A 15,746-nucleotide genomic window follows, 5' to 3' on the forward strand; every position below is an offset into this window, starting at 1 on the left:
AACAAAGACTATCTTTTTATCTTGTAAACTGAAGTATATTTGACGACTAATATTCATAAGTCGATAGAGGCTGCATGTTTTTAAAGTTTTGACTTTTGCGGATAAATAGGTGAAGAGTTTTAAATTTCCTTTTGGAGCAATCCTTAGTTTTACAACTCTACTAGTTTAGAACGTCAACGGCCAAATTGGTAAGAATTTTACATTTTCTAACAATTAACAACCTTTCCGTCAGTCCTGCTTGGCCTTAGGTACACAGCCTGACACTACAGCAGCGCAAAGCTAGCTATTAAAGTAAAGCGTCAGGGCCTGGGCCCATTAGACTGCACTTCGTTAATAAAGTTTATAAAATAAGTGAAACAAGATGAAGAGGAGTCCTAAAAGTAAGCCTCTCCAACTTTTAGTCTAATTCGTTACTGGCTTTTTGAACCATCAAAAACTAACAGTTATTGTTCTTTTTTACCTGAGTTGTTCACTCTAATCCTGCCACAGTGCCAGAAAAGCTGATGGCCGGATGGGTTGGCTGACGCTCGGCTAGTATGATCCCAAAGTTAAATTACCAGTCCCGCCCTAATAACTGTTGTCAAGTTTTGTATTCGCAGGGTTGTGTGGGCAATTTTTTTCTGATGCAACATCAATGAAGTTTTATGTTTGTGTAGGGCGTAGTCCTAGGCCCCTAACTGCTTTTCAGTGTATTAGTCAGCCGAGCGAATTTTGTGATGACATCTTCATCAAGCACAAGCAAGGACAGAAATCCCAAATATGGTAAGCAGTCGAGATGTACTTTGACGTATAACTCTGCATCGTTACTGCAGTGCTCCATGCTCTAGAAGAACTGAGGTTAGTCTAAGAGTGAATCCCAAAGGAATCGGTCTTCAAATTGTCAGTGGCTGAAAAATAAATTGAAAAAGGAAAACCAACTAGCTTTTTGGACCTACTAATAAAAGTGACAGTAGGCCTACTGACCATATTCACCTAAGTGTCAGAAAAACGAAGTTAACACAGAAATTCACATTTCACAAACTTATCAACAACTCTTGTCAACCTCACATTCTAGATTCTTCTGCAGAATCTAATGATAGCCAAGAATAAAGGGGGAAATCGATATCCACCATAACAATAGGTTTGTGCACAAGCTGGTCGGATCGGGATGTCCTGCAGTCACTTGATGGCCAGATAGTTCAGAAATTGTGTAATTGCCACTATGTTTCAGAAAATATCCAGTAGGCCTATTACAAGTTGTCTTTTGATTATTCAGCATTTGAGTTATATGACCTGCCATCAAACACTGAGTCAAGTGGCCCACGGAGAACAAGTTACATGAAAGACACAACTCATGTTCAAGCCAGTTCAGGACCCTCAACGCATGCCCTCACAAGTGGTGGGACGTTCAGACCTAGTACCTCTTCCTCGTTCAGGTACAATGCAGGTTTTTATGGCTAGGCTTGTGCTTTTTGTGCACTTTGTTTTCTTGATGAGCTGTTGAGCAACCCAAGGTAGTGGTGAAGATTTGTGTTGGATCTATGGAAGACAAGACAATGGCCCAACCTTGAAAAATCTGTGATCTTGAATCAGTAGGTTTCTTTCAACTTATAGGCGAGGAGTTCTGTCCTGTAAGTGTTTGACCAATGACATTACCATATGTCTTTCAGGTTCTCGACTCCACGCACATCAAGCAGTACAAATGGACCCACCCCCGGATCCAGGAGTTCACGACAGACTCCCTACAGGGGCTACAGCATCAGCTCCAACACACCTGGCACGGTGCCACAGTCTTCCATCTTAGTGGGTACGTTGGGACAGAGGACTTACCAGGAGTCTTATTTAATAAGTGATAGGTCTGGGGATATTTGAGGATGCTAAGTTGTTGTCACTGCTTTTGACTGATCATTATATTGACCCCTCCAACACTGTGTGTGAATTGGACATTCATAATGACAGGTGGTGGAGAGACATTTTACTTGATGAATTGATCTATGGATACTAGCAATAAAAATTAGTGGGTGTCCTCTTTCTAGTCTTACTTTTAAAGATAAAGAGCACACTCAAGTGGATATAGAGTGAAACTGGTATGTTTTGTATGCAAAAAAGTTTTTCCATTGTGAATTAGCTCTTATGAGGTCTAGTAGGCCTATGCATGAAATTCAAAAACCAAATTTTTCCTTCTTACACAATGTTGGCTTTCAGCTATTGTTGAAGGCAGAGGTTTAGCACAAGGAGAGATCGGTATGGCCAGCATTGATTTGAAGCAGCCAGAACTTGTTCTCTCACAGGTAGGCCCTATGAAAGACATTTTCAGTGAAAAGTATTGATCAACCAAAGTATGTTTCTATGGACGTTTTTCTGTTTTGCATAAACGCTGATCAGAAAGATCATTTTGCCTTGTTATATTCAACCCACATTTCAGCACGCATTATGTCATCAGTTGGTCGTAAATCTGTTTGATTTCTCCAGTTTTCAGACAGTCAGAGCTATGTGAAGATTACTACAAAACTCCAAATATGCCAACCAGTTGAGGTAAATTTTTGTTTAATAAATCCAGTTGTTTATCGTTTAAGTTTGTTTGGAAGGTTTCTATGCATAATGTCATAAAAAAAGAGTTCTTACATTTACTACAGACAGGTACCAAAATTAGTTTTCTTAATCAAATTTCCTTCAAAACTCATTTAGCATGGAATTTGATATCATTACATAATGATATCCAAATTTGCTCTTGTTATCAAGTTTAAGGTGGTTCACCTGTTACATCAGTTTGCAATCTTTCCATCCTGCTTACTTAAGTTTCAGTTGTGGTAATGTAAGTGCATCTGTCTCGGAATTTTGTGCTCGGAATAAACATTGGATTATTGTGAGTTTTAAGTCGACTTCATCTGGCCTACTGTAGATCGTCATGCCAGTCACAGCGTGCGAAGGCAGCATGACCAAGCTCTTCAAACTCATCACCGACAACTTCCCCAATACCAGCATAGCCACTGTTCAGAGGAAATACTTCAACGAGACAAAAGGTGTCATGGGCTTGGTCTGTATTGTCAAATAACTTAACTGTGGTTTAGGTCTGACGAGTTGTCTTGTCACTGGATACAGGAACTCATCTCTCATTGAGTTTTGTTCATTCAGCATCACAAGCATTTTGAAAAATTAATTTATGCAAATCACAGGTGCATTTTTTATATTGTCTGAATTGACAGAACAAAGAAAGGCAATTTCGATACCAGTATTGGTTTTAAATTGTTTGCTCTTGATCTTACTAATATTTTTAATGTGAATAATTTTCTGCTAGGTCTACAGTACATTAAACATCTGTGTGTGTCAGACTTCAGTGCTGTGGAAATGGAAATAACTTCAAAGTGAGTGTAAATTAAAGTCTTAATCAGTAGAAGGAATAATGGCTGTATCTAGATACCCTCCAGAAAAAAAAGAAGTGAAATTATCCAGAGAAAGGATTTTGGTTTTTCTTGATTTCTCACGGAGCTTCCAAATAGGTCAGCACAATGTAATGAGATCGCACAGGTTGAGGTTTGACTTCTCTGCAGTTCAAAAGAGATGTGACTGTGTCCGACACCACTGTGTTTAATATTTTGTTGATGAAAAGTTTGCTAACAAAATGAAACATTTATTCTTTGCCTTTATTTTGTTGTGTGATATTACGTTGTGTAGGTACTACTGCTTAGCCGCGGCTGCAGCCCTGTTAAAATACGTTGAGTTCATCCAGAATGTTGTGTATGCTCCTAGCTCTCTTAAGGTTGTATTCAGAGGCAGCGAGCAATCAACAATGATCGGTAGGCACATCCCCGTCATCTGATTGTGTCACTCTTCCTGACCAAACAAATCTTGCCTGTTTATTTTTATCCCATCCAATTTTTCAGGTCAATTGTATACTCTATTCAGATTTATAAGCATGTATTCGGATACTCTGCATTTTTATCTTTATTGTTATGCTTTTTCTGGGGATTTGGGGCCACTGAGTTCTGGTACTTTTCTTTCTAAATTTGTTTATTTGTCAATTTGGAAATATTAGTGGGTTTCTTTTTGTTTTGTTTTTCTCCAGATGCAACCACTGCAAGGAATCTGGAGTTGGTCCAAAATATCAAGGACCCTAAAAGTGAGCACACTCTCTATGGGGTCCTAAATTACACCAAAACTCTGGCTGGAGGTAAGAGAAACCAAAAGTCAAGATTTTATGTATTTGTACTTTCTATGGGTTATTACAAGAAGAATAAAACTGAACACTAACATAAAAATCTACAAGTAAATACAACCATCTCAAGGAAAAATGTCAGAGTTGTTAACTGTGTTGACTGCAGTACATTTTTTTTTGAATCAACTGGCCCAACTTATATATTTCACCATTTGTTAAGAAACTCAAAACATTCAAATCTCAAAGGGTGTTTCAACTTCCCACCAGTAGATAATGTGGTATGATTCTTTTATACAGCACGCCTGCTCAGAGCTAACATACTGCAGCCACCATGCGGTAAGTCTTTCATTTGTGCACATTTTTTGGTTGAGAACTAAAAACTGGAAACTTCAAGCTGATGATTATCAATAGATCTGCCACACTCACCAATTGTTTGGGAAAAGCCCAGTTGTCTTACAGTCTTCTCTTCAAATGCTACTCCCTTCCCCGGGATTGTACCTGAAACATCAACATTTTTCACAAACACGTTCTTCTGTTCAATCCTTTTGATGTTTTCCTCCTTTTTTTTTTAAAGACTTCTTGGTTGCATTCTTAATGAGCTTCATTTTCTTCTAGCTTTGGATACCATCCTGCTACGGCTGGATGTTGTCACTGAACTGACCCAACAGGAGGAACAATTTTACAATCTTCAATCAGGTGAGATACTTGATTTGCCAAGCAATGTTGTTTAACTGCTCAACGCCTGGAGCTTCTCAAGGGAACCAAAATTACCAACATTTTTCCACCACTTTTATTTTTCCTCTACCAATCAGTTTTGACACGCTTCCTGGACGTGGACCATCTCCTGTCCCTGTGCATTCAAATCCCCAAGCAGGAGACTGTCAAGACGGCAGAGGCCAAGATCACCAATGTCATCCACCTCAAGCACACCCTAGAGCTCATACCGCCCCTCATGATGGCCCTGGAAGGCTCCGAAAACAAACTCCTGCAGGCCTACTTCAAGGTGAAACTTGAAAACTTGAGGGTTCTTATCCCAACTCTTGCAAATACAGAATGATAACGGGGGTACATGAATATAAGTTTCATAGTCGCACTGTGTTTTGCTACAGGTTATAGAATTTATTCAAATGAGAGTAAGTCCAATGCATTCATTCATCCTGCAGTCCCTTGGTGATGAGAGATTCAATGCCATGCTGGAGAACATCCACATGGTCATTAACGACGGAACTCGCTATCAGAAGGGCATCCTCAACATGCGGACCCAGAAATGCTTTGCTGTCAAGCCTAACATTAATGGTTGGTGTCTGATGTTTAAATTGCTTTATCTTCCTTGTGCTGTCGCTGTACAATAAGCATTTCAAAGTTTCTGGAAAGTCTTGTTCTGTTTTTGGATTAGCAAAGTAGCAGGCTGACACATTGTCTTTGAGGGAGAGGAATCACCCTTGTGGTATCATGATCGTGGTTGTAGATATAATGTCTGCGTTTTTATCTTTGCCTACTAAAAGTGAGCCAAACCCGCTTTCACATTCTTGCACAGGATTGCTGGATGTTGCCAGGCGAACATACACAGAGATTGTGGATGACATATCAGGTACCGTTCTACTGTCTTAGAAGTTTTGTTGGCTGCACCTTTCTCACTCCATCTTCCAAGGGCAAAAGTAAAATGACAAACTTGATAAGACTTGCTCTTACTATAATTTCTTATGGCCAGTAGTTCGGCAGCAGTACACATGGCCTTGTCCCATATTTGCTTATTTCATCCAGTCGCAGATGGGCTCCTTTCTGGCTTTTATTCAGGGTTAGTAAAGAAAACGACGGTCTACTGACTGTGCTCGCTACTGGGATTTTACCGGCCGATCAATGACAAGGGAAAATTACATATGTTGAATGCCATTCTTAAATGTTGACAAGATTTGATCAGTCAGCTGGGGGAGCAGTACCACCTTCCCTTAAAGACCAGCTACAGCAGCAACAGGGGTTTCTTCATCCAGCTGTACTGCGGTTCCAAGAACCCCGTCTCGCCGAACTCCATCCCCCCGATCTTCACCAAGGTGGTGAAAGCCAGGAACACCATCAGCTTCACCACGCCGGATCTGGTGAGTGCGGCCTGAAATGGCGTCAGGGGATTTCCTTGCTGTGCTGCTGTGCATGGCTGCTGCTTCAGTATTTGGTCTGTCGTAACCGTGATCCTGTTGGATGTTAAATGTTGCTGTTATAGTTACAGCTGTGACTGTTGTTTGTGTAACTTTTATCGTCACTTCTGTAAACATTATGCTGCTTCTGCCAATGATGCCCAGTCGGTTTGCCTTGCTCGTTGCTAATGCGCATGATAATATCTTTTGAATTTTGTGGAATAATTGATTACTCTAATATTTATTTTTCTGTTCCATCAATGCCACTCTTGCTGGTGCTGAGTTCATTTAGCCAGTACCGCCTCTACTTTTCCTCAAAATCCATTCCTTATGATTTCAAGTATTTCATACTTGGTCAACTTATTCAAATTTTCCGTCTTACTTTGTTTCAACAGATCAAGTTAAATGGTGAGTATAAGATGCTATGAATTATCACAGGTGTTTTAAATTCTATTATAGTAGCCATAAAAGTTAGGAGTAGGCATTAAAATTTAAGGTTGGCATTAATTTGAACCAGAAGAAAAGGTGAAAGTTGTGTGTATTTTTATTGGCTTTATTCAGACCGCATTCGAGAGTCACTGAATGAGATCTACCTCATGACAAATATGTAAGTAGTTCCATTGGAATCAAGCTTTTTTCACCCTGAAGGGCAATCTTCAGGACTTTCCTCACAGTTTTCATCCCTGGCACAGGCAACTTAACCGAGACATTGGAATCCCTGTTAGTATTTGTGGTGATCTCAACGTAATTAAGTCGGTTAACTACCTGAAGCCTGTACAGCAAAAGTGATGTAGGGCCTATGATGGAGAAGAAATCCTGCACTGATTCTATCTCTTTAGTAGTCTTTTGGTGACATCCAATTTTCAACTGCAAATTTCAGAGTTGTGAGTGAGCTGTTGAATGAAATCCGAGAGCATGTTGGCTGTTTGTATAAACTCGCCGAGTGCGTCTCCACTTTGGACATGCTGGTTGCTTTTGCACACGCTTGCACCTTGTCAGAATATGGTAAGGAAAAATGGCTACATCTGCTATTTTTCTGGAGTTTGGAAACTTTCACTCTATCAAGTACATGTAAACACAGCCCTTTGAATAATCTCATTAGGGAAAAAATAACTGAAATTGCCACATTAGTACCTGTTTACTGGACTGTCCAAATATGTCAACTACAGTGCAAGTTCAAGATGTTTTGTCCCCCAGTAAAATAATGTCAGTTATTTTAAGCTCATAGAAGTTTTTGAAATTATCAATACACATTATAGCCTTGTAGTTTTTTCACTTTTTAAACCGGAAATTTTATTTCATCCCAATGTTTTTTCACAGTGAGACCTGACTTCACTGACACCTTGGCCATCAAAAATGGTAGACACCCAATCTTGGACAAGATATCTTACGAGCCGCCAGTGGCAAACAACACAGTGAGTAAATCACCCAACAAGAATGCATTATTTCTTCTATATTTCATGAGAAAAATCCAGAGTTTTGATTTTCAAAATGTACTTAATCTTTTTGTTTTTGCAGTATGCCAACGAAGAGAGCAATTTTGTCATAATCACTGGTCCCAACATGGTAAGTTTCACACACTGTACAATAACAGAAACTGCTGAGAAACTTGGAAAGGTCCGTTTCTGATGTACAATGATCCCGTACTTAGATTTGTCAATTCAAAACGGACTTCTGACATACAGACATGCTCTGAATGGGAGAGGTGGAGTGGTTAAGATACTCTCTGGTCAACTCTGACTTTCCTGTATGGTTTCACTGAAAATGTAAACTCTGTATTAAGACAAGAAAATCAAGTTTCTGAAGCTCAGGAGCAAAATGTTGTGAAAAGCTTTTTGTTCCAAAGACCTACTCCAGGGATTTTAATGAAACCAAACCAGAAATCTGATCTTGACAATACATGAAATAAACTTTAGTTCCCTCAGCCGGGTCATTCCATGAGGTTGGGACACAGTTTGTGACGGTGTCGCTTGTTCCATCCGCAACTTTTACCACCTGCCATGACCTGTAGAGTAGGTCATTTACCATGTCAAAATTACACACACACCTCTGTATTCAGCCTTGGAAGATGTGTAACAATGTCAGTTTGGAGGGAGGGAAATAGCTGCTTATTTTTACGGAACCGATGTAACAACTGACACCATCACAAATTGTGCCCCAACCTCATGGAATGACCCAGCCATAAATTTGGTCCATTCAGTCGCACCACATTTTCTTTGTGCTCTCCTGCAGAGTGGCAAGTCCACCTACTTGAAGCAGTTGGCCCTGCTTCAGGTCATGGCTCAGATTGGCAGCTTTGTGCCAGTCGAGTACGCTTCCTTCCGCATCTGCGACCAGATCTTCTCACGCATTGGCTGCGACGACGACATCGAGACAAATGCCTCCACCTTTATGCTTGAGGTACAGGAGGATGGGGGAAAGGACAGATTTGCATCTGCCTGTCTTTAAAAGTCCTTCCTTCTTTTAAAGAAGAAAAGGATGATTATTATCATACAACCTTGCACACTGAGATTTTATTCCATGAAAGCATGCATCACAGTATCACAGTGTCATAGCAATTCACGTGCCCCCACGTTTTCTTTGTTCTTAGATGAGAGAGATCAATTACATCGTACAGAATTGCACCAACAAGTCCCTTGTCATCATTGATGAGCTTGGCAGAGGTACCCACTCAAGCCTGTCTTGGTTAAACGCCACTCAAACTTTTGAAACCATCATCAAAAGGTTTCACGAGCAAACATATCAAAATGCAGTGTTGTAGTAAATTATGATTGCAGAAGCTCAAATCGTGTGCCATGTGTTTCGTTAAATCCAATGTTAACTTTTAGAGCCATTACTTTGTAAAAAATGTTCCACTTCATAATGACATCTTCATCTTATGTCTTATTAGGATGACACTTTGCCTGCAATGTAACCTTTCCCCTTTTGAACCACCTCTTATTCATTGTAATTTAAGCAATCTTTTTGGGGGCGTTTTTCAGGGACAAACAGCGAGGAAGGAATCGGCATCTGCCATTCCATCTGTGAATATCTCCTCAGTCTGAAAGCCTTCACCTTCTTTGCCACTCACTTCATGGAGGTGGCCAACTTGGATGTGCTCTACCCAAATGTGGAAAAGTGAGATTACTTCTTGACGTTGTGAGGGTACAAAATCAGTCAAAATTTGTGGATAGAGAGGTGTGACTCAGAGAGGAGACAAAGGAATAAACTCCCCTTTGCTTCTGTTCTGACTCTTTTGATGCCATCAAGACCATTCATTTGTTTTTTGTGGTGATGGCTAGCGTATAGTCACATTGAGTGAACACTTGTCAGTCAGTCAAGTCAAAGATTCCTGTGTATTCACGCAGCTTTGTTGACTATCGTTGTCCCTCTGTTGTAGCTACCACTTTGAGGTGGAACATGGAACAGCAACCCCTAGAGGCAAGAAAAGGCTGGCCTACACCCACATTCTTTCCAAAGGCCGCACTGATGAGAAACACTACGGTAACAGATCTTAACAGTTGACTGATGCTCAGCAGAGCTTCCGTCGGTTCCCTCTCAAACCCTTTTTGCTAACACTAACTCTTTCAGCATGCCTTTCCTCTCAGGTGTTCAGATTCCTACCCATTACCAAAACTGCAATTATTGAGATCATACTAACTTTACATAACAAATTCCTTATTTCATCAAATGCTGTGACCTCAAATCAGGGCAGGATCCATGTATATATATATTTAGCCAGTTTCGTATTAAAAAAAAATTCCCAAACACCTTTGTCAAGTTCCAGTTCAACAACATCAAACATATTTCTCTGTAAAACACTGAATTTAAGACATAAGAAGCTGGGTAAATTGCTCACCATATGAAGTGACCCGCCTGACATTTTGATACTAGCATGGGTTCTTGTCAATGAAAGGGTTAAAATGTCAAGGTCAACTGGCTCCAACTGTCACCGTAACGTGTTAGCTTTTGATCAGCATTATTACCGGCATCAGTCATTGAAGTATTTTGGATGCTGCACACACACTGTGAGTAAATTCAGGGTGATGCCGTTCTTCCACTTGACTGCAGGAATCAAGCTGGCTGAGATCTCCAACCTACCAGAACCTGTGGTGACAGAAGCCAAGAGGCTATGCGAAACGCTGTCGCAACAGAAAAGGGTAAGTGTTGACAGCAGCATCCACAGTACCTGCACCATTAGCTGTTTGAGTTAACTCACATGCAGTAGCCAGGGGAGGACACATCTAGTGCATATACTGGTGCACACACTAGTGTGTACAACTGATTTTCAGTTAAATGTGCACAAAAACCTGTAGCACCTTCACACAAGGGTGAACCAGTATAGTATCCCCCATTATTTGTGGGAAGGGAAGAATAGGAAGAACCCGACTCATACTGTTGCCAACCCCACAGCAACAGCATGTGGCCAGCCACGCGGACAAGGACCAGAGGGCGGTGTACCGTCTGGCCAACCGGCTGATCCAAGCAGCTCGCAACTCCCGACTGGACGAGCCCAGCCTCAGGATGTACCTATCCAACCTCAGATCGCAGTACCTGAAGGATCTCCAGGCTCCCTCAGAGGAATGACTGCAGTAATTGAACAGGTGAAAAAGCTATATATTGATTGTAATGACCGTTGCCTTCTTGAAAAAGCATTAGTTTAGTTTTTATGAAAAGTTTTCCTGGTTATTGAAGAAGTGCATAGTGTTTTATTTCTTGTTTAACATTGACACATTGGTGGAGTTGTTCCAGCTGATCTTTTGTGTCATTACAATACCTTGCATTCTTTTTCAATAGGAACTGCTTATCAGCTCAGCCCCTATCAAACTTACACATTACAAAACTGCTCAACAAGATGCAATTATTCTAAATGCTAAAAAAGAAAACACAAAACATAAACGCATCTGAGGAAAGACTCCTGAAGAACTCAAACGCTTGAGGAATTTGTCCATTGGTAAAGTTTCCCACATTTTGTCGCTGCGACGCTCATCTTGAATTGCACGAGGGAAAGAAAACTCCCCCTTTTCATTACACTTCCGGCAACAACAAAGAGGAACCTGACGACCATTTCTTTTAATCTGTACAGTTTTGATGTTATTTATTACATGTCTCGGTGTGTATAATTTAATTCACTTCCACATCCTGGGTTCCTTGTAGAAATAACCGTGACACAAAACACCGGGATATATTTATTTATACAAGTAGGTTGCGTTATTATAAGGCATGAATAATACATCATTTCTTACCATTTACTGTCACTTTACTTGAGGAAAACTTACTGCTTGGAGATTTTACTCCATGTGATTGTACAGCACTGTCGTCTAAAAACAGACCCCAACAAGTTAAAAACTTTTAAAAAAATTCTTGAACAGCACATTGCAGACCTTAACCATGATTAAGCATAATAAAGTTGTAACTTTATACATGTTTTTGCAAAAACCCATCACCGTCTCTTGCATCGGCACAACAGGTCAAACAAATTAGCAGTGCCTGGAAAATTATGTGGAAAAAAGGCATCAATTCAAGTGAAATCCATTCAAATCCCCCTCCCCAGTCAACTCGGTAAATTCTTCATTCAAAAAGAAACTGACGTATAAAAAACACCCTCTCAATATAAAGCGCCTCTTACGCAAACTATAAAAAAGCCTTACAAAAAATTCTGTCAGTTTACATGACCGAAGCTTGAAGGTCAAACACTTCCATTTACAAACAAGCCTTTGGAAATCACACACACTTAATAATTGGTATATGTATGCTTGTTTAATATATTTAGTACATTGTACCACAAAGTCAACTTGGTGAAACATCACACCATGTTTTGTGCACCCAGCTTTTACAATTTGTCATCAATTTAACACTGACCTAATGTGAAAGCATATTTATTCTTTAGCTCCATTTTATTACACTTACAATATGTAAGGCTATTTTTCAATTCTTGGGTTTGGCTTCAGCTTAATGATTTGTGCTTTGGCTCCGGGCTTTGACAACATCACTTCAGATACAAAAGTAAAGTCTACCTAACAATGTTTAGCCATGGTTGAAGACAAAGCTAACGTATGGGAAATAACACCACACAAGGCTGTCTAATATCACTTTGCTAGTTTTAGCTGCCGTATTGCTCCAACAAAATCTCATCTAGCTAGCTGATAATAAACATCTTAGTTTTATAACATTAACCAAAAAAAAAACCTGCATAGCAAAAAGAAACTGTTCAAACATATTCCACTCTGAACAAAAAATTTGGATGAAATGTAAAAGCTTTAACATAATCACTAAAACAGAAACTTGGAGAAAAATAGACTGCAATTTCCAATTTCTGAACACCTCAGGAGACAGCATCTCGCTCTCATCTTTCCAAATTTTGACCAGAGATGAATCACAGAGTAACAAGACAAAACTGATGAAATATTTGAACAAATTGGATGGGCCTACAAAGATGTGCTAATCTGTATTCCTGGCCATTGGAAAGGAGGGCATTTCCAAAGCTTTTTGTGCATGGGCAATTGGAGACTAAAAAACTCTAGATGAGGGGCAACCAAAGACAGTTGTGAAATGGAGAGGGTGGCCTATAGGGTCTCCGCTCCTCCGTAACCACCTCTCTCTCTCCAGATTGGGGGGAGGGTAGGTTCACAGAAACTCCAACTAATCAGTAATCAACTTTAGTTCATTCCCCTCTGTGCTCCCATGGCCATGTCACATTTATCCACAATACGGGCCATTCCCAATAGTGTGCTTCAAAGAGTATGCAATGTGTTGACCAATCACAGTGTGCGAAATTTGTGGAGCCAGTGCAGGTTTGGAAAGGGTCGACAGATTTCGCGCATTGTGATTGGCCAACGCGTTGCAAATTCTTGGTGGTGTGCTTTTGTGAATTGACCAGTTCTTACCGTTGTACGTTTGTACAACGGTAAGAACAGGTTTTTCCCCATGCATAGATTTTCCAGATTACCTGGCCGTTAATATCCAAAACAATGAGACTGTACGTAACGACAGGTTTTTAAAAATGCGTCACTAAAACCGACATTCACTTACCATTAAAAATCATGTAAAACAATTTATAATGTCATTGCAATTTTTTTTTCTATGTACAACATTCCAACCACCCATTGAGGCACCAGTAACTATTGTATAACACCAAGCAGAGTACTATTTCATTTATTAAGCTAAGGCAGATAAAAATTGCATGTACAGGTAAAAATAAAGACAACATGAGCCTGTGTAGTGTGCTGAGTTTCCAACTTCAAGAAATGTTCTTACTGGTTCTAACACTTGGAAAGGAATGAAATAATAAGCAAGGGCAGATCTAGGAAGGAAGAGAGACTCAAACTATCGCTGCCACTGGCAAAGAGAAAATTAAATGGTATAAAAAATGCACTAAGGACATGTAGAATATGGAACAGAACTTCTCTGGAAGAAAAACCTAACAAAGGAAAATGAGTGGAATACAATCTGTGAGCCCTGGGTGACAAAGTCTGTTTTGGTCATGTTTCTTCCTCAACTCCCCCCCCCCCAAACCACCCCAGATCTGCACTGGGAAGACGGCAGAAAAAGCACCAGGGACCATTCTGGGTCAGTATCCAGACTTTATGGCTATGGCCAGAAATAACCATGCATGTTTATGGAAGCTGTCTGGCTAGTGTCTGCAGCCAAGTTCTATGGATGCATGCATCATTAGCCAGCCACAGGCTTGGCCTTCAAATGCAGGGCTCCCACAGCAGTTCACATGCGCCAAGCAGAATATCTGGCCATCTAATGAAATTAATTTGAAATACAAGCACGTTCAAGTAGATTTCATTTCACTGTTTCTCCAGCAAACAGCTGTGCTTTTTACTATGACCACTGCTTCTCCGTCTTTAACCTTTCAGTTAAAAAGGTTCAAAATATCTGAAACATGGGCTTGTATTACTATGCTCTGGAGGTCATTGTAGCCAGAACAGGCTTGACAATAAGAGCTATCCTCAAACACATTCCCTTATTGCTGAAACAGAACAGACTGGGATGGGTACATGAACTCTTAATGTTCAAAACTTGTACTCGCAGTGAGTCTTGAGATTTCTACCGTGGTTCTCTATGTCCATTGCACTTGCCCTGTTAAGGGGATCCTTCAGCCAATCTACACTGTACCATCAGAGTCCTCATAGGTTAATTACCATTTCGAAGAGTTTGTTCATTGAATTTTAATGACCTTCTTTTTCAAAGTTAAGCCCTTGTTCTGCTGCATCCTTCGAAACACCATGACTGTGGCATTCAAGTAGATAGCTTTTGAGTTAATGCCTGGGGGTCAAATGCAAAGAGACGTGCAGTTGATTTCTTGCGTCATTTACAGCTCAGGAACACAAAACAGCAACAGAAATCGCCTTTGTCTGGACACATCAGCAGTGAGGTGGGTATGCTGAATCTACAAACGGTGTACTGACATGAAGGTGGAGTATTAAACTAAAAGATCACACTATCTGCATATAAAATTTGGTTTCCACTTGTCCAATGTTGAAATCAAGCAAGGCATAACAAGTCATTGTCGGGTTGGAAAAATGTTTCAATGACGAATTCATAATTCATATTTATGATGTGAAAATAACAAATGGTGGCTTTCAAAAATGGTCCTTAGTTACAAGAAAATTAAGAAGCATCTGGTGGAAATTGTATGGAGCACCCCTTTTGGATTTTTAAAAAATTAATTCAAAGGTGGACAACTTGTTAAGGTCACAGGGAAATGTATGACCTGCCAAACCACTGCACAGCTGAACACAACTATGCCAAGGCCTTAAAGCTTGTGCCAACGTATGAAGCATGAATAATATCTCTTGCCGGCAGCTTGCCGGGCTAGTTTTATATATTCTTGTCATGAATTTTCAAAATGTCTTGTTTCTCTTCATATTGGGGTTTTGCATGATGTCTGAATTGAAATGTCTACTTTGCAACTGAATAATACCATGAACAAAACAAACTATATGCTTAAAACTAACAGCAGCATTATGGTGTTCTACTTCCGAGTCCTATGCTTTGCAGTCATTTCATTATGCTGTGGTATTACAAAAGCGTGCAAGCCTAAAAAATACTCTTGGCATTTCCAAAACCCTTTTTGCACAAATAAGATTATATGTCGAGACAATGAAAACTGAAATCAAAGTAAAATGGTGTTATGAGCATCCGTGTTGTTTTTGTCCTCATAAGGTCTGTGTGGAGCTCATGGGAGACTGGGGCTTGCGCGAGGACGAAGGCATGGGCCGGGTGGGTTTGGTGGAGGGGCGGGGTTTGACGGCAGGTGGGGGGTTTTTGGGCTTGGGCGTAGTCGGCCCAGGGGAGGATGGGGTGACTGGGGTGCGGATATCCTTGACCAGGTCCGGGGTGGAGGCCTGGGTGTTCTGGACCGTCTCAATGTTGGACAGGGCGTGGGCCACGCTGGCCATCTTGGTCTCAATGTCATGCACCAGCATGTCGGCACTGCTCGTCCGGCTGACCTGGCGTTTGACCGGGTGGCTCAGCACACCGTTCTCACT

General features: G+C 40.5%; 2 protein-coding genes across 5 annotated transcripts in view; one reads left to right on the forward strand and one right to left on the reverse strand.

The window, feature by feature from the left end:
* Positions 1-58: 58 nt before the first annotated feature.
* Positions 59-13,413, forward strand: msh4 (mutS homolog 4). Of its 3 annotated transcripts, XM_022225906.2 has the most exons (27): positions 59-188; positions 657-762; positions 1,256-1,415; positions 1,650-1,786; positions 2,185-2,270; positions 2,452-2,514; positions 2,882-3,002; positions 3,278-3,344; positions 3,655-3,776; positions 4,046-4,150; positions 4,433-4,471; positions 4,751-4,831; positions 4,948-5,138; positions 5,299-5,431; positions 5,673-5,726; positions 6,047-6,231; positions 6,663-6,675; positions 6,829-6,874; positions 7,148-7,272; positions 7,588-7,682; positions 7,786-7,833; positions 8,500-8,667; positions 8,858-8,930; positions 9,249-9,384; positions 9,647-9,750; positions 10,318-10,406; positions 10,660-13,413. In XM_022225906.2, the coding sequence occupies exons 2-27, from the start codon at positions 717-719 to the stop codon at positions 10,831-10,833; spliced, it is 2,661 nt and encodes an 886-aa protein (XP_022081598.2). In that variant the 5' UTR covers positions 59-188; positions 657-716; the 3' UTR covers positions 10,834-13,413. The 3 variants fall into 3 exon arrangements, with proteins under 3 accessions (XP_022081598.2, XP_022081600.2, XP_086991850.1); XM_022225908.2 differs by lacking the exon at positions 657-762; XM_087135724.1 differs by lacking the exons at positions 10,318-10,406; positions 10,660-13,413 and having other exon boundaries at positions 9,249-9,411; positions 9,647-9,732.
* LOC110974335 (SLIT-ROBO Rho GTPase-activating protein 1-like) overlaps positions 11,314-15,746 on the reverse strand; it is a 44,228-nt gene continuing 39,795 nt past the window's right edge. For both annotated transcript variants that reach the window (XM_022225909.2, XM_022225910.2), the window contains exon 20: positions 11,314-15,744. In XM_022225909.2, the coding sequence (XP_022081601.2) occupies positions 15,414-15,744 (331 nt within the window). In that variant the 3' untranslated portion in view covers positions 11,314-15,413. The remainder of the gene's footprint in view (positions 15,745-15,746) is intronic.

Source organism: Acanthaster planci, linkage group LG04 (assembly GCF_054643075.1).
Source record: "Acanthaster planci isolate LZ-2023a linkage group LG04, COTS_SCS, whole genome shotgun sequence".
NCBI lineage: Eukaryota > Metazoa > Echinodermata > Asteroidea > Valvatida > Acanthasteridae > Acanthaster > Acanthaster planci.